Source organism: Podarcis liolepis (genome assembly GCF_965112155.1).
Source record: "Podarcis liolepis genome assembly, chromosome: 17".
Classification (NCBI taxonomy): Eukaryota; Metazoa; Chordata; class Lepidosauria; order Squamata; family Lacertidae; genus Podarcis; species Podarcis liolepis.
The window spans coordinates 38,161,058-38,180,704 of record NC_139571.1 but is presented as its reverse complement, the minus strand read 5'-3'; the positions used below and the strand labels follow the sequence as shown (position 1 = coordinate 38,180,704).

The following is a 19,647-nucleotide window of genomic DNA, read 5'->3' as shown; positions in this document are numbered from 1 at the left end:
AGACCGAGAGGGCTCTTTCGCAGCATGTCGAAATACAATGTCTTTCCATTCCTAGAGCACTTTCGTTCGTGGGGTTGTTACACCCACGCCTTGGGCACTGGAAGTCCTCGAGAAAAGAACGTCCACGTCGTGTGAACAGCACACTGTGTGCTCGTGCTTAAGCCTCGAATACTTTCCTAGACCCCCTTGCGAGCAAACATGTTTAGCATTATGATAGTGGTGGGGCTGTAAAAGTGGCGTAGCACGGCTTCATTCCCCCTGCCCTGCCCCCAATGCTCAGCTCCCCAATGCGCTTGTCACAGCTAGATGGGATTTGGTGAGGATGCCGAAGTTCTTCTAAAGCGCCTGTCGACTTCACTTTTGCTCGCATAGCGTGTACATACTCGACTAAATAGAAAGCAGAGATGTTAGGGGCGTGATCGCGGAGTGGGGGGGGGCTCCCTTCCCCTCTACCCTTTCTCTGTTTGCAAAATAATGCTCAGTGTGAGCTGCCATAACAAAATACAGGGCCAGTTTTTACACACACACACACACACACACACACACACACACACACACACACACAAACTGCGTTCTCAGAGGACTCTAATTCCGCGCGTCTTTGTATCTACGAGGATCAGGCAACCGCTGATTTAAAGGCAGTGTCCTTTTTATTGAACCCAGCTCCTCAATCGTGCTAAAATTAGTGGAATTCGCAGCTTCAGCCCAAGTGCTTAGGCTTAACTGCGTGAGAGAGCGCTCGCTGTGTCCTCTGACGATGTGTGAGAGAGAGATGTTGTAGTATATAAACCCTCTGTCTCTTCAGTCATTCTAGCACTGCTGCTAGAGAGGTGAGGCACTTCAACAACAACGGAACAGCAGCAATGATAATGATCACGTTCTGCAACCAACATGCCTGGACACATTAACTTGGAACCAAGCCCTATTGAAAGCAATGGAGTCTTCATTCTAATGACCGATTTTCATTCATTCATTAAGCAACTTTAAATCCCAGTGATTTCAGCCGGAGAGATGTGCACTACGACCCACCACATCTCTTAGGTCCCATTGATTTAATCCTTTTGCTGCTTCCAACCCAAGTTAAGGGTGTGCCCAGACTGCTGCCTTCCAAGCGCTTGTTGAATGCTCCGATTAAATAACTTTTTAAAAGTGCCCCAGGATATGTGGTTTGGTCGGCACAGATTTAGTAGGCAGAATTTACACTGGTCTTTACACTGCTTATTCCCCCCCCCCCCCCATCATCCAGAGTATAGCACTTCTCTCCTTCTGCACAGTTCTTTCTCAACCTCACAAATCCTGCTCGGTTTTACACGTAGAGAGATAAATCGCAACCCTCCGATTTAAGGGGGGAACGTCAGAGGAGATGCATGGAGGGGGTTTCGTTGCTTATCCCCATCGAAAGTATTAGTATTATTACTGTCATCATCACCACCACCATCATCATCACTACTACTACTACTACTACTACTACTACTACTGTACAGGCATTTTGTCTGGACGCAGGAGAATATAAAACACCACAGCTAAATTTTCAAACCTTGGTAGACTACCCTGGAATAAAGCTCCATTGAACAGCGTGGGCTTTACACACACACAAAAAAAACATGCATTGAGTTACTAAACCAACCCTCGTGCAATCAAGTGAGATAAAAGAGCAAGCAGCCATAGCAGCAGAGCTAACGACGAAAATACGTTTAAAGCAGAATAATAACCTTGACCATGAGCCTCAAGACCAGTGGCGAACACCCTAGAGAAGGGATTAATGAGGTCCGGAGCCACCACTTAAAAAGTCCTGCTTTTTGCCAGCGACCGCCTAGCTTTAAGATCGTCCTGGTGTTCAAAGAGGGCATTCAGAAAATGAGTTCTCCCAAGGAATCCTGGCTCCAGAATTCGAAAGTCACAGGTGACTGAGATCTATTAGGAAATATAGGTCTCAAACCGTTCTCTTTTCATGCCAGACCTCCCCTTAATTTGTGAATTGGGATCCCACTCGTGAGTCACAGCCATTCGTAACGAAAAGAAGCAACTTTGGCAGGTTTTTCAAAGAATCCTTTTTGAAGAAGTCCCACCACACATGCTCCCATTTTTCTCTCCCTTGCAAAACGCGCCCATAAACAATGCAAACGTTTCGAAACGAGGACAGCGAGCCCCATGGAGAGAAACGAGGCCAGCGCGGGAGCACTATTCCCATTCATTTCAATGGGAGAACCTCCCTGATGGACTATGGCCTTCGGTGTTAATGGCGCCTAATTTGTTGCCAGTCTTGACCTTCTTACTTTCTTTTTCTTATATTAACTGAAGCAGGTTGAACAACGGGCCGAGGGGTGGGGGAATCTGGCTGCAGGCGCGTTGTGTTTGTACAGAAAGCAAGACTAATTGGATTATATGCAGATCATCTCTCTGAAGTTAAGGCAGGGTGCACGTGCCTCCTCAAGATTTCCTGAGCAAAATAAGGAAGGAAGGTAGGACGGAAGAAGACAGAGATACTCTGTATCAACCCTCATTTTCAGACAATCAACAACCTGGGAAGAAACGTTTTCATATTTCGCCTTTTCCTTCGCATGTTTGCATTGCAGGGCGCGCTTTTCACTTTTTGGCGCATCTGCTGTTGTATTTCCTTGTAGCCAATTGAGCAGTGGAGCCCGCGGGGTTTGTTTTGGAATGGAAAAGGGAACCTGCAAGCCCCCCACCCACTCCGTGTGTGTGTGTGTGTGTGTTTGAGAGACAAGAGGAAGAGAGAGATTTTAAATTCCATGCTAAACTAAACTGAAGCCAGAGTATTAGTAGGCTATTACTTTTACCTTTAATAACATTGTGGTTGCGTAGGTCAAGGGAGTTTGAAACAGCGGGGGGAGAGATATTTTCAGCCATGCTTGTGTTGCCACCAGCTTTACGCTTGGAGAACTTCGGCCCTCAGCACTAACGCGCAAAAATATTTGGAGAAGAAGCTTAGCTGGGGAGGAGCTTTCCTGTAGTCTGCCGCGGCCTCTTTGTATTTAGCACCAGGATGCTGTGCGCGCCTTTAAGTTCCATTTTAAAATACTCCGCTTGCGAGTAAATATGTTTAGAACCCGGGTGGCAATCTTCTTTCACACGTTCCCCGCGTGACTCGCAATCCAGTTACACCTGAACTCAAGAGATGTAGGCCTGTAGGTTATCCGCGCTTGCTGTCATCACTTTAATCCAAGCTCCTTTACTGCAAGTGGTTTGTACATTGTCAGATTGTCGCTCACCGTTTCCTGACTGCTGGGAGGGGGACACATCAGTGTCATTACTGCAGTCCACACAGACACCCGCGTTTCCAATAATCACCATTGATTATTCTTCAGGAACACTTTCCTCTAAGGCCAACTCCCTGGATCTATGCAGTTAGTGGCCTTCCCCCGCCACCCCGAGCAAAACCAAAGTGTACAGTCCTCGGTGCAAGGAATATTTTGCTTCTGTTAAAGTGCCAGGCACGCAGAGAGCTATAGCAGCAGCAGCAGCAGCAGCAACGACCATTCTGTATCTTGCAAGCTACCAGCTATCATCTTTATCACCATTATCACCATCCTCACCTTATGTACCGTGTACGTCACAGCAGCAAATCCTTTTACTTTTATAAAAAAAACCCAAGGCTGACAGTTTGCCCTTTGTGGCATAAACGCCTGCCGTTATCAACACTGTCCCTGGTTAATGTAATGTAATAACAAACACACTAAATGAGTATCTCCCTCCATCACCCTCATTCCCAGATTGATTTAAGACGGGTCCTTGCCGAAATTTCCCCTTCCACTTAAATATGGACTGCCTGCATTTCCTTTGCGGACGAAATCTCCCCTGATTTCTGCCCATAGGCCCCAGATACCGCTTAACACACCATCTCCTGTTCTCCCATAGCTAAATGGTGGGGCTGGTTCCTGCCTTCGCCCTCAAGGACAGCCAGATCCCACCCCACCCCCTTCTCTCTCTTTTACCAGAAAAGGAACTATACCCTACAAAGCGAGGCGAGTAAGGATGTTACCCACCCAGGATGGCCGAAGCCGAGAGTGGAAGCGTGGGTCCCACGTGTGTTGCACCCAGGAGTGTGTTTGACAGTGAGATCAGAGCTGAAAGTAAACAATTCTATAGATTATTTCACGGGTCACAGAGGGGAAAAGCGCCTCCCTTAACAGACTGTCTGGATTCAGTGGCACGAGAGGCACCGGGATTGTCCATCAACACGGCGTTGTTCTCAATGAAGGAGAGACAGAGAGAGACAGAGAGAGAGAGAGAGAGAGAGAGAGAGAGAGAAAGTTTCGGGGCAGAGAACAAGTGAACTCCCCACAGCCCCCACGCCGTCGATCCGGGGCGGCTCTCAGTCGAGCTTTGCCTGGCCTACGTTTTCACGCTCATGGACTTGCACCACTTCCCCGTCCCCAACCAAGCTCACAATCCTGCTGGAGGTTTTCTAGGGCGGGGGCTGTGTCTGAAATAGGCCTTCTGAACGAAGAATCAGACCTACTTATTTTATTTGGAGCATGGGTAGATGTGATGGGCTCTGTTAAAACTGCGCGCGCGTAACGGGGCTTGTATCCAAGGTGCTTCCTTGCAGCATAAGTCCCTTTAGGTTCTGTCCTCGCCACACTTACCAAGGAGTAAACCCATCTGCACTCAGTAGCTTTTATTTCCGAATAAACAAGCTTAGGAGCCTATTTGCATGTTTAGAATCACAGCCATGGTACAGCAACTCTGGCTTGGAGCCACGCTTCCATGAAATCAAGGAACATGTCTTCCTTCCAAGTACTAGGTCTAGAATTGACACAGAAGAGGAACATTTGAGCCTAAGCATGATCTTTAAAACCAAGGATGTTTACCTTTAGCTCAATTTTACTGGGAGAGGAGGGGAAACACCTATTGTAATCTGGCACGAACTCGGCGGACTTTTCTTCGGAGTAAATAACCACGTCTTGGGCTGAGCAAATGTGGAAAATTGACATGACGCCTTTCCCTCTCTTCCCAAGGGAAAAGTGGCTGAGGCGAGACACAATCCACGGCAAAGAGCAGACTTTGCACATGGCCGTTCCCCTAAGTTGCCGTGGGGCTTTGCGCAGAACTACTTCCCAGTGGATTGAGCCCGTCGTCTGAGATGTGATGGAGCCACGTTCTTGAGAGGATAGTTGCAAGCTACTCCCGATGGCTTAAACGGAGCTCGAAGCGTCGACTCAGAAGTAAATAATCTGTAGGGGGGAGGGGGACTATTGTATGTATCGTTTTGAAGCTTCTAGTAGAGAGTGAGGGATAGACTTCATTCAGTATGAAAAAGTAGCCCTTCCTTCTTAGCAAAGAGTAGGCTATACAAAATGAGTCCTCCTTTTGCTTTCTCCACCTATTGTCCCCATCCGGTCTGCAATCCCTGCCGGGCAGGTCTTTCTACTTAAGTTACTCGATTAAGCGTCATGAACATAATAAACTCTATAAAAGTATTCTCCGCCTCTTGCAGAATGTCCTACGTCTCCATGTTTTCTCCCCCCTCCCCGCTTTTTTTAAAAAAAACAGTTCTGCGACGTGCCCCAATCATTATCACCTCGGGGGTCACCTTTCCATGACCTTTGCTCTGTTTCAGCCAACCCTCCCCGCCCTCTTTACGCCGCGTGTTATGTCTGGCGTTTTACCCCCCCCCCCCCTTATACAAACAAACAAGCTGATCTTCCCAGAGCAGAGAAGAATTTCCTATTTGGGGGCGGGAGTGGGGGACACGACTTGGGTTAAAATCCACCTGTCCTTGGCTGATCTTTGGAACCGAAGAGGGCTCAAAGTGTCCAAAATGTGCGCATTGGCCGCTTTTACGCGCGCTTCCTCAGCACCATCGCAACCTTGGGGGAGTTTGTTTTTGCCGACTTTTTGCCGTGAGACGACTTTTCAGGGAATGAGACGTGGCTTGTGCCCCTAAATCAGAGGTGCCTGAGTGACCAGCAGCGATTTCAAACAGGGAAAGAGAGCGGTGGAACAACTGCCCGCCTTGTACGGCGCCGGGTAGGCAAAGATTCTTGGCAAGCGGCCCCAGAAGCCGAGCCAGCAGCCAGTGCGCAGCAGGCGCGGGTGGCGACATTACGCAGGGGGAGGAGAAGGACCGAGAATATCTCTTCCCCACCAGCTCCAAGGAGAGAGACGGGGTGGGGTTTTCGCAAACCCCCCCCCCTTTGCCTTTAATCTCCCCAGTGGGGTTGGGATATCTCTATCGCAGGTTGTCCTACATACACAGAGGCCTTGAGGCTCAGAAGACCCGTTGGCCTGCAGTAGCCACCAGCCCTCCTCGCAACCCGCAGAGAGTCAACCCGCGCGCAGCTCCATCCCTGTGCAAAAATAATTGCTAAGTAATCGATCGCGGCGAACGGCGCGGAGACGCTGCTGCGCCGACAGCCCCCTCCTCTCTCGCCGCCCCACCGACCCAACCAATGCGGAAGGAGATCGGAGGGCCGGGAGACGGGCTAGCGAATTGTGCCGGGGGTGAGGAGGAGGACAGGGGGAGGGCTGTCTCTGGTGCTCAGCATGCAAGTCACCTTTGGAATTGCTGGCCGGAGGAACGGAGAAGCAGGTGGCGGAGGGGGTGGCACGGAATATATACTGTATATTTAAAAAATCCAGTTCTTCACCTCCCTTCCTTGTGGGCCTTCCCAGACCCCCTAACACCCCACCCTGGCCCGGCCCGGAGCTAAGAGCAATGAAATGCTTTATCGATGAAACGATTATTCAGACGATTTAACTAATAAAAGGGCTCATCGATCGCCTTGAAATCACATTATTTATAGACAGCTTGTCAGGGCACTCTCCAGACGCGCGCTCGCCCCCAGAGTTAAGCTTTGGGGCTTTCCCGCTGGAAGGAGAGACAGGAGACCCTGAGGAGCTGGGAAGATCCCAGGAAAGGCCGCATGGCAGGCTCGTCCTAATGTTCGAAAAAGGCATGTCGAAAAATGTCCTGTTTCGGCTGCTGACCCAGTATCTCTCTGGCTCTGAAATCTCTCCTTACAAACACCGCCACCCCTCTCTGCTCCAGAGGCCAAAGAGCTGTGGATTTGGTATGCAGAGGCCGTAGAGCTCGAAAGTGGCCGCAGTCATAGCAGCCCACTGGGTAGCCGGGGAGCAGGGAAAGAAAAAAGGCAGGCAGGCGGGCAGGTCGTTTTGCTGTCTCTTTCTCTCGCTCTCTCCTGACCGACAGCCTGCAGGCACCCTGGATCTGGTAGCAGCATCCGTGCCACCGCTTCAGATAATCCGGGTCGACTCTGACGTCTCCAGCAGCCGGATCCTCGCCACCCCAATTAAACTAACATAGCGGAGGTTTCCACTGACTTTTTTAATGGAAAGGGTCTAGCGTTTCCGGTCATGCAGGTTGCAACTTGGGCGTTTCAAGCTGTATTCACAGCAGCCTTGGGGGGGGGGGGGAGAAAAAGAAATCTCGGTCCCAAACGAGAAAGAAATCTTAGCGATGTGGCAGCTGAGATTCCTTCCAAGTTTTAAAATATATTTAGGATCCGGTTACTGCCTTTGTCTCCAGGACATTTATGCACATAAACCTCTTTGAAGAAAATTCTGCAACGCACATCGAGAAAGAAAGAGAGAGAGACAGGATATGTACATCCACGCACCTAAAAGGCACACAACATAGCAGTCACACTGTATGGTTAAATAGTAACTTCTTATTGACACCCGAAATAACATTTTCTTCCAACTCAGAGCTCCGATTTTTGGCAGGACGTGCTTTGCGAGAAATAAATGCAGTCCGTCAACAATTTACTGCAGAGTAACCCCAATGGAACTTCCCTGCGACTACTCCTGAGTAATATTATTTAAACGGGCAGCCTTTCTATATAAATCTATAAACATCAGGGGTTTTCTTTCTGTATATGTGTCTATAGCTTTTGAAACACATGTTAAACCCTAAGATGTTTTTTATTTTAAAAAAATGTTTTCATTTGCATCATTTCAAACGAATAATCTCAGTCCTTACCTGATCTGCCAGTCCTGGGAGTCGTGTAGTTTTTCTCTAATTCCATTCTGATTTTTCAGGACTTGGTGAAATGGACAGAGAGGGGTAAAAAAAAAAAAGTTTCCACTTTTTTTCCCTTTTTTTTTAGGGGCTGCTTGCAGGTTGGAATAATTCAACTCTTCCGCTCCCCGTCGAGCCTTTGCAGCTGATCAGTGAGCTGAAACTAAACGTTTTAGGTGGGAAGAAAGCCTCCGAAGGAACCGTGAAATGATTAAGGAACTAAAGAGCTTCTCGCCATGTGAGATCATGTCCTGTTCTCTAAAAACATCACAAGATGTCCCCAGACGCAGCCAAAACTCAAGAAGCTCTGACATCTGTTGTAGCAGGAATCAAAGTTTGTTTGCAGCCTTAAACTGTTACTGGAGCTGTTTACAGAACAACGTTGTGGAAGGAAGGCGGAGGCAGAAAAGGCGCCATTGATTTAACTGAAACTTACAGGATTTGGAGAAAGTAAAGTAGCCGGTCAACTTTTCATTAAAAACCCTTTCACTACCATTAAATGGGACAATAAATAGAAACTGATGGATACACAGAGAGAGAGAGAGCTCTTGGCAGCGTATTCGCCTGGAGTTATTAAAATTGCACGTTGCTCTCCAAAATAAAACCGAACCAAATTTAAAAATAAGAGAATGAGAGAAAAGGAGGGAGGGGGAACCCCTGCTATTGAAGCCAACGCCTGGGGGGGGTGGAGATCAAGAAGAAGAAAGAACACGTAAAAAAAACACCAAACCCAAAGTAATTATATATTTCTTATTGTGAAGTCGAAATATCAGTTTCCCTGGATGAAGGGTTATTTGCTTTCGTGTTTATAAAACGCAAGAAAGCCAATGCATGTTTTAGGTGCTGCCATGTTCCAATGGTCCTTATAGGCGAGTGCAATGAAACAATGTCCTCTTTTTAATTCTTTTTATTATTTGTTTCATATGTCAACACGGCCAACTCATCTTTGGTCGTCCCGTCCTCACTAGTCACAGTAGTGCCTCCTAACACAGCTGTACAGAAAGGCACGGAATCTCTGGCAATAACTTCCAGATCTATCCGCGTAAAGGATGTATGGGAAAGCGTTCAGTTCTTTCATTCGTCGCGTGTTGGGAGTTGGGGGGAGGGATGGAGAGAGGGAGAGAGAGACTGTATTATCCAAACGTATTAATAGCCCGTATTCTGACCGTCTGTCCCCGCCTTTTTCCACAGAAGATGCTCGATTCTTACACAGGCTGTAAGGCTCTTACACACACACGCCTTCAATTCTAATAAAGAAGGGGTGGCATTTTTTAAAGAGAAAATTAAATATTAGCCACGACACTATGGGGCGGGGGGTGGGAAGGAATGGGCTTTGCACTTTAATTTCCTTCACTGTAATAGTCGCCTGATTAATTTTGAAATATTCATGCCTGTCTAAAATAAATCTACTTGTTCCACCAGGCAGCTAAGCCACTCATTCTTTGCTGTCTGCCATTACAGTTGAACTTGGTATCAAAATAGTTTCTTAATCTAGACCATACACACACACACACACACACACACTTCTCTCTGCCTTCGAGTGCAGAAGAGATGGATGCTTCAGTGAGTTCAGTTTTAGGAAAGCGAAGTAGACCGAGCGAATGAACAATATTGGTGGTGAGAAAGACCCCATATCGATAGAATGGCAAACGGTCCATTTATGCAAAATAATTCTCTTCACCATGCAAAGGGAGGCAAAAAGGCCTTCTTCCCCTCACATCTCCTCCTCCTGCTGCTGCTGGGGAGCTAAACTGCTACCTGTCTCCGTTACAGATTGAAAGGTGGGTCTTTTGGTCTTTTAAATTAACCAGCAGGCCCCCTTCTTCAATCGCCTTAAGACACCTTAGGCACAGTTCGTCAACAGGGACATGGGAGAAAATAGCCTGAGTTTAGATAAAGCACCTTCTGCCAAAACAAAAAAGAAAACTAAACGTATGAAGGGATCCCTACATTCCCCAGGATTTAGTCCTATCCACGCAAACGCATGGTAAATTGTTTGGATCATGCTCTCAAAACATTTGCCAGTGGGAAATGTGCATGGTGTGTGCTTGTGTACAAGCCTGCTGAGCATGCGCGTGTTTCACAACACAGCCAAATTTAAGTCCTTCCGCTGTCCAGTCCTGCCCCATGTTTACTGGAAAGTAATTTCAACTGAGGTCAACTAGATTTACTTCCAAGTCATTGTGCTACATAGCTTGCGACTGTTTGATGGGATAGCTTACTGGGAAGTAATTCAAACAGGGCTCTTACTCGCATGTATTGTGTACGTAGGATTAGGTCCATTGATTTAAACAGGATATATTTAAGCACTTGCTTAATTCTCCCACTGATATTTATGGGGCTGTAATGTCTTAAAGGTTGTCTAGATCCTGCCCCCCCCCAAAACCTTTTCAAGGTCTTTGAGAAACAATAGATCACATTTTTAAAGAAGAAGAAAAAGAACCTGGAAGGTATTGACTAACAGTTCGAGGATCCCAGTAAATGATACCAGTGGTTGTATTGTTTTCAGTAACCCAAAGCTGGAAATTCGCTTATCCGCAATAATGCATCCTTACAAGTGAACTCTGTTCATATAACCAGGATGTAAATCCATGCAAACTCCGGGAAAATAACCATCATACCAATAAAATCGTTCTTTTATTTATTTATTTATTTGCAATAAATCTCCATTGCTTGTAGGTCACGTGCCATTGCAAACACGTTATTTATTTGTTTCATAAATATGTGAACCACCTTTCGCACACAGTACTTACGAAAGCTTAGACCTAAAACTGGATTTTTACACAAGCATAGGATAACATGCGGGCGCGCACGTTTGAAAAATATTATATTAGATGAAAATAATACAATTGCTTTGTTACAGATGGAGCTAGATAAGGTAAGATCGATTAAAACTGATGAGGATGAGGAGAGAGGAAGAGGAAGGAGTATCCTCTGAAAACTAAGAATGATCTGGTTGAAGTAGAATTCTTTTGCTGTAGTCTATTCTTTTTAAGCAATTTTATTATTTTGAGCCGCCCGCGCCCCCTTTGAGGAGAAGGGCCTCTACATTTGTAATAATAAATAAAATAATACATAAATGTGCAAACCTTTATGCTAAGCCTCTTTGAAAGTAGTAGGGCCCAGGCACATGCACAGGATCCGGATTGATAAACAAGGGGGAGGTGCTTCCCCCCCTCAAAATATTGGCGCCTCAGTTCTAACTAAGCGCCCTTGCTTCCAGGCGAATGCATTGGGACCGTGGTGTTTAATATTTACATCTCCAACTTGCTTCAAGGTCTTCCCCACCGCGCCTCCCAGGACAGCCCCACTGTCCCTCGCATGGACATTTTTGCACGTCACAGGACACAATCCTCTCCCAAACGCTCTTGCGCCAGCGAGACGAAGGAGAGCCACGAGTCCCCAACACGCTACAATGGGCCTTGCGCAGGAGAACTGTCCGGAGAATCGCGCCAGTTGTATCCCAAACGTAGTAGATATCAAAATATTTCGAGACGCAGCTTTTTGCGTTAAAAAAACAAAACAAAACAAAACACGCCCGAATTGACTTTCTGCATATTTTGCCTCTGCTTTCAGCTGCATTACTTCCCCTTTTTTCTAACGTCTCAGTCGCCTTATTTGTTTATACATTATATAAATAACACACACACACACACACACACACACACACACACACACACACACACACACATGTTTTGGTTACTCTGAAATAAAACCATCCCTTTCGACTTATAAGAGAATGCGGTGTCATATGAAAAACGCTCCTTGTGTAAAGAGGAACTGTTTCTAAAACCAGTAAAAACATATTCGAATGTTACCATTAAAAAAATGCGTCTGGCTTCCTTGATCCTAGTTTGCAAGGGGGGAAGTTGCTTTGTTTTTCATATCCCTCCCCCCAAAACCCAACCCTATAAAGATTTTGCACTTGTTTACTTAACCCTCACCCCAATTGCAGAGCGTTACAAGGTATTCAGAAAGGAAGAATGAAAACAACCGGGGCGGCGCGGGTGGGGGCAGGATTTTCGAAGGCAAACAGTTCCTTTGGCAACATCCATCCTCGTGGCTCCTCACCAGCGGGGCTGGACGTCACTGCACCTCTGGCATTGCAGCGTCGTGTACACGCGCGCGCGCGTGTATATGCACCCGAGTAAAAGAGACGTTTCATTCCCACCTTGAAACACTCGTGTGCAATCAGATCTAACGCCTTTTTACTAGGAAGTGAACCTCACCGGGAGCAAAAGCACTTGCTTCACAGTAAACATGGCTAGGACCGGGCAGCTGGGTGTATGCTTTATTCTGATCTGTGCGACTAATTCCAAGTAAACCTGTTTAGGATTTGAAAGGGGGAGGGGAGATATGTTTATATAAAGGCATATGTGACTATTTGGGGATACCAATACAGACACCTATTTGCGTGTGAATGCATAAATCCTGCATTCTACTTAAGCAGCAGCAGCATTTAGCTTTAAACTGGTGCAGCCTTCTCTCTAGAAATACAATTTTCGGTGGCATAAAATCCCACTGAAACTAAAGGTACTATCGAAGAAATAGGTGGGTGGGCAGTCCCAATGAAACTACGCTTTTAACTGGGTTGTGGGTCTGACTGCCCCCTTGCAAATGAAGGCATGTGTTGCATTTCTGTACCTATTTTGACCCGTAGCCATGTAAGATACCAGCGCATAGAATGCCCGCGCCCACACCTACGCGTAACAGGCATATCAGCTGACCCATGTTCCATAATGTATAAGCCTGTTCGGAAACGGGCTTGCAGATTATCCATAGATGCCCTTGTATACTTGCATGGATAGGAGTCAGCCCACTCAGTATCAGTCAGGTTGTGGGTTTGGGCGAACCTACACACACTCACATACACCTTTATGCCTAAACTATTGTTTTTCACTCAGTGTGCGCGCAAACCGTTGCGCATTGAATACCTAGAAAGGGCAAAACCTGTAGTTTGCATCTACACCAGTTGGTAGTGCTCAAATAAATTGATAGTACCCACAATCAATTTCTTCCTAATATTTGTTTTTAAACATAAATGCGTGCATGCACGTGTGTGTGTAATGTTGCCTCCTGAGAGCATGGGTGCCAACAGCACAGGCTCAGGTCAAGAGAATCGCCCCAACCCCCATCAAGAAAGAAACAGTTTCTATCCGGATTCCCACTCACACCCTTTTGAGGATTCCAGATTCAAAGCCTGCAAGCGGAGTAGCTCTTTTGAACTGCTCTACAGTACTGCCATTGGTTTGGGTCGATTCTTCCTCTCGTTTGGTAAGTAACCTGTTAGCTAAGAGGAGTGGGGAGTGTGCAGCCCAATCTTTGAGCATTTGAGAAGAAGTTTCCTTATATTTGGTGGTACTTTCCCCAAGTACAGTAAATACACATAGACTTGCAGCCGGGGGAGAAAGTCTCATAGAATTCCGTGGAACTTTCTTCCAGATGCATAAGGGAGGTTGGCTAGTGCTCACCAGCTGGAAACAGAGGATCTAAGCAGAGTCAGCATAAGATTGGTATTGATAAACTGAATCCGGACTAGTAGATGAATCAAGGAACTCGGAACCTATACCTTTTCTGGACCCACTGCTGGAGTGACTTTGACTTGGGTGTGGGCTCATTGTCCAGGAAAAGAGCTGACGATTCTCTTAAGATTACCTAGGTTGTGACCAGTGAGCGTTTGAGTCGCGGCCTGTCTTGAACAGGTTCTCTCTCTGTGCAAACCAGTTCCCAAACTACGTATAAAGGAGTGGCATGGCATGTCCTAAGGCTGCGGTAGTGGAGGAGAACGTTAAACATACCAGAGCGTCTTGACAGGATTGTATTTAACCGTAGGAATAACAATAGAAACAAGCCATTACCGACGCAGCAGAACACCCTCGACACGGCTCTTGTCTGCACACTTACTTACCAAGGAAGGGTCAAGCCCCATTGAACTCAGTGGGGCTTACTTTTGAGTAAATCTGCACAGGATGGCCCTGACCCATTGCGCATTGCATGGTTGCATTGCAGCTGAGCTGGTGTGTGCCATCCCAGGCCAAGGCAAGCTCGGAGCTAGTAAACAACGACACTATCAACAAAATTAGTTTTTAAGCCACCTTTGCTCGCCTCCCAGTTATGTGCATCACAAACCCAAAATGGGGTTCATTCCACCCATGCGCGGAGCATAAATGTCAGCGATTCTCAGCCTAAGGCCTAGTTCTCCTTTCCTTTCATTTTCTCAGTGGCTTTTCAGAACACACACATACAAAACAATCCTCTCCCGGGTTTAGTAGTGGAACTAACACTTTGGAGAAAAGGGCTTCTGAATGGCCTTTGGCGGCACATACTTTGTTAAGTGCTTTCCCGAGGAATCCCCTCCCCTTTTCCAAAGCTAATACCTTGACTGAGTTAAACAAAAAAACAAAAAACCACCAGTTGCCACCAGGAAAAAATCCTGCGCATTGTTGTAGCAAAGAAGACAGTTGCACTGTGGAGGGGGGGGGACGGCGGCGAGGGGGTTGTTGAGAGTCTCTGACCCTTTCAACCCCTCCATGCGGCGTCATAACAATCACAATGTCTTGGCACCTTAATCTTCGGCCTCTTTTTCCGCGCAGTTTGAACAGCACCGCCACACCCGCGCAGGTGGCGCGGCGCAGGGCGCACACGCGCAATCGTTGCCATTTACCAAACGTAAGGGCTTTTTTGCCGCTCAGCGGACACACCCTGCAAGCAGGTAAGGCGGGCCAGCTAACCCAGAAAAGATAAAAGAAAGGGGGTTGGGTTGTTGTTATTGTTGTTTTAAATCTCCGGAGATTAGCAACAAAAGGAAATCAAACAAAGAAGAAGAAGAAGAAGAAGAAGAAGAAGAAGAAGAAGAAGAAGAAGAAGAAGAAGAAGAAGAAGAAAGGCAGACAAGGTAGAGTGTGGGTGGGTGCAAACTCTGAAATAGCTGCCCGCGTAGAAACATTTGACATTACGGTAGCGAGGAGGAGGAGGAGGGGAGTGTCAGCTCACAAAAATCACCTTTCACTGACAGTTACTTTTTTTTTAAGGGGTGGAAGGGCAGATACTTAAATAAAAACAACAGCCCACCTGCAGATTATTTTTAAAAGAGTTTACGTCCCGCTGAGCTGACTTTTGAAGAAAATTGTATTGCTATTAATTAAGAGTAGTAGTACTGCATAGGAAACCGCTCAAATATTGAGCGAAAGCCTTTGGTTCATCTGGGATAGCTCTCTCGGTAAAGCATGAGACTCTTAGTCCCAGGTCCCTGCGCTGGAGCCCCACGTTGGGCATAAAATCCCTGTATTGCAAGGGGTTGGACTAGATGACCCTTGGGGTACCTTCCACCTCTACAAATCAGGCTCCGTATTGTCTACTCACTGGCTGCGACCTTCCGGCAGGGATCTTTTCCAGCAGTGGCCACCTGGGAGACTCTTAAGAGGAGGCGTCAGGGGTCACATCCTGGGCTTCATACAAACAAAGAACGTGCTCCACCACCAGGCGGTCGCAGCTCCCCTTAATCTACACGCGTCGGGGCTTTTAGGTGGGAATGGGTGGGAGAAGGACAAACAGGAAGGTCTCTGTCCCGAGGAGCTTATAATCGCCGAGGCTGTTCCAGCCGGAGTTAATGTAGTCGGAGGTGCAAAAAATGTGGGCGAGAATTGCTGGCTAGGAATAGGAAATGGAGTTTCAAATCTACTCGGCCCTTGCGGGCAAATGCTTGACTTTAAACCACTTCGGTCCGCAAAAACTTCGGTCCGACTCCGCAGTTTTCGTTTCCCCCCATTTTGTTGGTCTTAATTGTTTTTTTCCCCAAGTGGAAAAACGAGCAATAAATGTTGTGAAATGACATAAAATAAAATCACTCTCCGAGTTATTTCGACGGTAGTGGGCTTGCCGTTCTGCCGGCAGGACCTTTCAGACGACCGAGGTCAAATAAGGGCCGGTCCAGGGGCGGGTTTGTTGTTGTTGAACCCTTTCCAAAGGCAAAGTTTGAAGAAGGGGAGAAGAGAGAGAAGGAAGTTGGGCGGAGAAAAGAGGAGTGGGAAGGCTGGGGGGGGGATGACACGCATCTGTCCAGGAGTGCCAACTTGAATAACATATGGGGGGCAGGTAAGCAATGCCCATCAACTTTGAGAGGCCGCCTTCTGAAATATTTTACTGGGGGGCCAAAGGGACCCCGGCCCCTAGGAGATGGCTTTATCCTAAGCATTGTCTGCTCTGTTCCCCTGAAAAGCTGCTGCAACATCTGGACGAAGCTGCCCCTGCGAGTGTTCAACTGCATCCGAGTCAACTCCAGGGAGGGAAAAAAAGAAAGGGGGAAGGGGGAAAGGGGGGGAGAGGCAAGAGGCGGGGAAAGCCGATTCAAAGCGCAGAAGCCAAGCCGAGAATCAACCGCGACTTTGTGACTTTAATTAAAGCAGCTCTGCGGGGGAGGCGGGGGAGGAAGGCCGGCTATTCGCGCCCCTTTCAGCGGAGGAACATTTCCGCTCAGTGGAAACTCGCGTGTTGACTGGAGGGAAGGGAAGAAGGGGCAGCGTTTTGCGCCCGGATTTCAGAAACCAGATCGAGGAGGGAGGGGCGCGGGGGGGGGGGAAGGAAATTCCTTCGCGATTAACATTCTCTCTCTCTTTCTTCCTCTCTCTTCTCCGCTCCCCCACCCCCCATGGCTTGCACTTCGGTCGCCTCTTTGAACGGGAGTGGCCTTAAAACTCCCTGGGTTGCACCAGAAATGACATGACATCCAGCCTGGCTGAAAACCCCTTCGCAGCCGAAGGAACAAACGCTCCGGGGGGGGGATTTTCTTTCTGAGCCAATAGGATCGCCCATTTAGGACTAGGTTTGGGGGGGTTTCCGCTGTAAGAAGTAGGCCGGCAAACGCACACAAGAACAACCAGAGTATGAACACCCCCTACCATAGCTGTCAACTTTTCCCTTTTCTTGCGAGGAATCCTATTCGGAATAAGGGAATTTCCCTTAAAAAGGGGGAAACGTTGACAGCTATGCCCCCTACTTTCCCCCCTTCCACTAGGAATTAGGGGTGTTCCCATCCACTTGGGTGCCAAAAGTTGGGGAGGCCCCTGTCAAGGGCAACCCAGTCAGATGGGCGCGGTACAAAATAATAATAATAATAATAATAATAATAATAATAATAATAATAATAATAATAGTTGTTATTAATACTGACGGGCGCCCCTTTTGCAGAGTGGAAATGTTCTCCCTCTGGAACGCCCGCAGCTGTCAGTACTTGCTGAAGGAAGCACTCCTCACATGCCCAGAGGCACTCTGTTGTTAATGGAATCGTGTTAACTTAAATCAATTGATTCGTAGTGTGCTACCTTCAGCCTTGCTTTGCCAAACAATTTCTTTGTTTCCTTGCGCCGCGGAAGGCTCCTGTGCGTTTGGGCATCGGTTTGAGGCTCTGGCTTATACCTCAGTCCGTGCCGGACAAGTTTGTGAACAGAGATGGTCCCTTTCTCCGGATTCTCTTGTGGAATGACCCGCGACAAGGTGTAGGGGTGACCTTTACGTTGGCTGGCTTAACAAGCCAGCGAATGAAACCAATGAATGGAGCATCATTTCTGAAACGCTCTGGAGCCGCACGAGGTCTTCCTGTTGACGTCTGAACACCCCCAGGGCCCGAAGTCACCTTCCTGCCCGGCTGGTGAACTGGAAACCGAAGGATGCTGGGCTAGACGGACCTTAGTCGGATCCAGCAGGGCAATTCCAATGCTTCATTTGCCACGTCTTCAAGGTGCCACGAGATGTCTTCATTGTTCCTGCTTCTTCTTGCGCAGTGGCATTTCAAAAACAGGTCCTGGAGCTGACTGCAGGGTCTTGCTATTTCCTCGTCGCCCCCCCCCCCAATCTCCATCGGGCAGAGAAGACTGTTCAGAAACCTTCCCCACCATCACACACAGACAACCCCTTCAGAAAAGATAGAATGATGGCGCAAACCCACTTTCCAGCAAGGTTTTTTTTTGTGTTGTTGCTTTTCTGTAAATACAAAAATGCTAAACATCAGGGTGAGCCCATGCTCTTCTTTGCCACCACTGGTCGCCCTCCTGGGAAAAATCAAGGGCAGCTAAACAACTTCCGGGGGCTTCCTCCTCCTCAGTAGGGTCTATCCGAGGTCAAGGTCACTCTCTTCTGAGGAAGAGAAGGGACTCCACAGCGGGAAGGACAATAGCCAGCTCTTTAGAGACCTCCCCCCGGAAAAAAACCTGTTTGAACAGGCACAAAAGAAGTGTTTCAAGTCAGGTGTAAAGCGCCACAGTCCCCCTCCTGCCCCCAGCACCCAAAAGATGGAAGAAATACTGTCTGATAGGACAATTCCCCTCTGAGCAGATTCATTGAGTATCCAAGGAGTACCCATTCTCACCTTGCTGCTGCTGCTGCTGCTGCTACTAAGCTGAAACATGTTGCTGCTATCTATTACTATGACCATGCCTACTACTAACCTGAAGTATGCTTCTGCTATTACTAATAATAATCTGAAGCATGCTGCTGCTGCTGCTATCACTGCTACTGTTACTAACCTGAAGCATTTTGGTCCTGTTTATTTAAACGGGCAAGTTAACCATGCGTTTTATTTAATGACTGGAATTAGGGGGCTCCAATAACCTTTAACCTTGTCTGGATCGCGCCTTTGACATTTGTTTTATAACTCAAGTGTTGAAAGCATTACACATATATTATTACCCTGATTTACCGTTAAAGGTAGGCGAGTAGTATCATTTGCCTAGCATATATTCGAATTAAGATATCTATTAATGGACCAAGTGAAGGACTGAAGGATTTATATACACACGCAAGCATTCTTTCTACCAGCAGGGCTTTCACAAAAGCAATAATAAATAAAATAACGATCATTTGGTCGATGGGCGTTGCTTTTCAAATAAGTACATCCCAAAGTCTGCTCAGATTCATTCTGGGTTGGTGTCACCGAAGTCTAGGAATAGTGTGATGTGAGCTTATTTTTAATCATCTTAAAACCAGACTCTAATCACATTGACAGTAAAATGGGACTAAAAGAGGTAATGTATTTAGGATCGAGTTGTTAGGACTGCAGTTCTAAAAATATTAGGGTGAATATATTCCACTGAACATACTAAGATTTCCTTACAAAGCCCGAATTAGAAGCGTATTTATTGGGTATTTTTCTGTTTACTTGGAAATCATTCCCATTTCTTTCTTGAGGCAGGAATTCTGTATCTATTTCCAGAGAAGAAACTCCACTGTGCTCAGTGGTACTTACTTTTGAGTAGATAGGATTGCACAACAGTCTGATCCTATCTTTGCATGTTCGGCCCACTTGGATCAATGGAGTTTATGTCCAAATACTTTTGGATAGGATTTCAGCCCATGGCTTACGTATGGAACAAAATACGGTGGAGGAAACTTGCTGAAAATATGTTTAGGGCTAGGGTGCCAAGGGCAATCGACAAATCGAACAAAAAAAAGCACCCGCCCCCCAAAAAGGTACTGGGATTAAGACATTTAAAATCCTATTCCAAATACTTTTCCTTGGTTGGTTTTAATGGCATTTTCTTCCATTGTTTGCTGAAAGAATACGCCTCATTGTACTCAGTACTGTACTGATGTCAGTGGACTAACGTTAGAGACGCCGGATCAAAGCTGCACTAAGCCACGAATTTCAG

At 47.0% G+C, this 19,647-nt stretch overlaps 1 protein-coding gene across 4 annotated transcripts in view; it reads right to left on the bottom strand.

Moving 5' to 3' along the window:
• PAX5 (paired box 5) overlaps positions 1 to 19,647 on the bottom strand; it is a 260,888-nt gene that overhangs the window by 216,776 nt on the left and 24,465 nt on the right. For 2 of the 4 annotated variants that reach the window (XM_083481888.1, XM_083481890.1), the window contains exon 1: positions 7,967 to 8,027. The exons of the other annotated variants lie outside the window; for them this stretch is intronic. In XM_083481888.1, coding sequence (XP_083338014.1) covers positions 7,967 to 8,012 — 46 coding nt within the window. In that variant the 5' untranslated portion in view covers positions 8,013 to 8,027. Of the gene's footprint in view, positions 1 to 7,966; positions 8,028 to 19,647 lie in introns of those variants that run through there. 4 annotated transcript variants of the gene reach the window in all.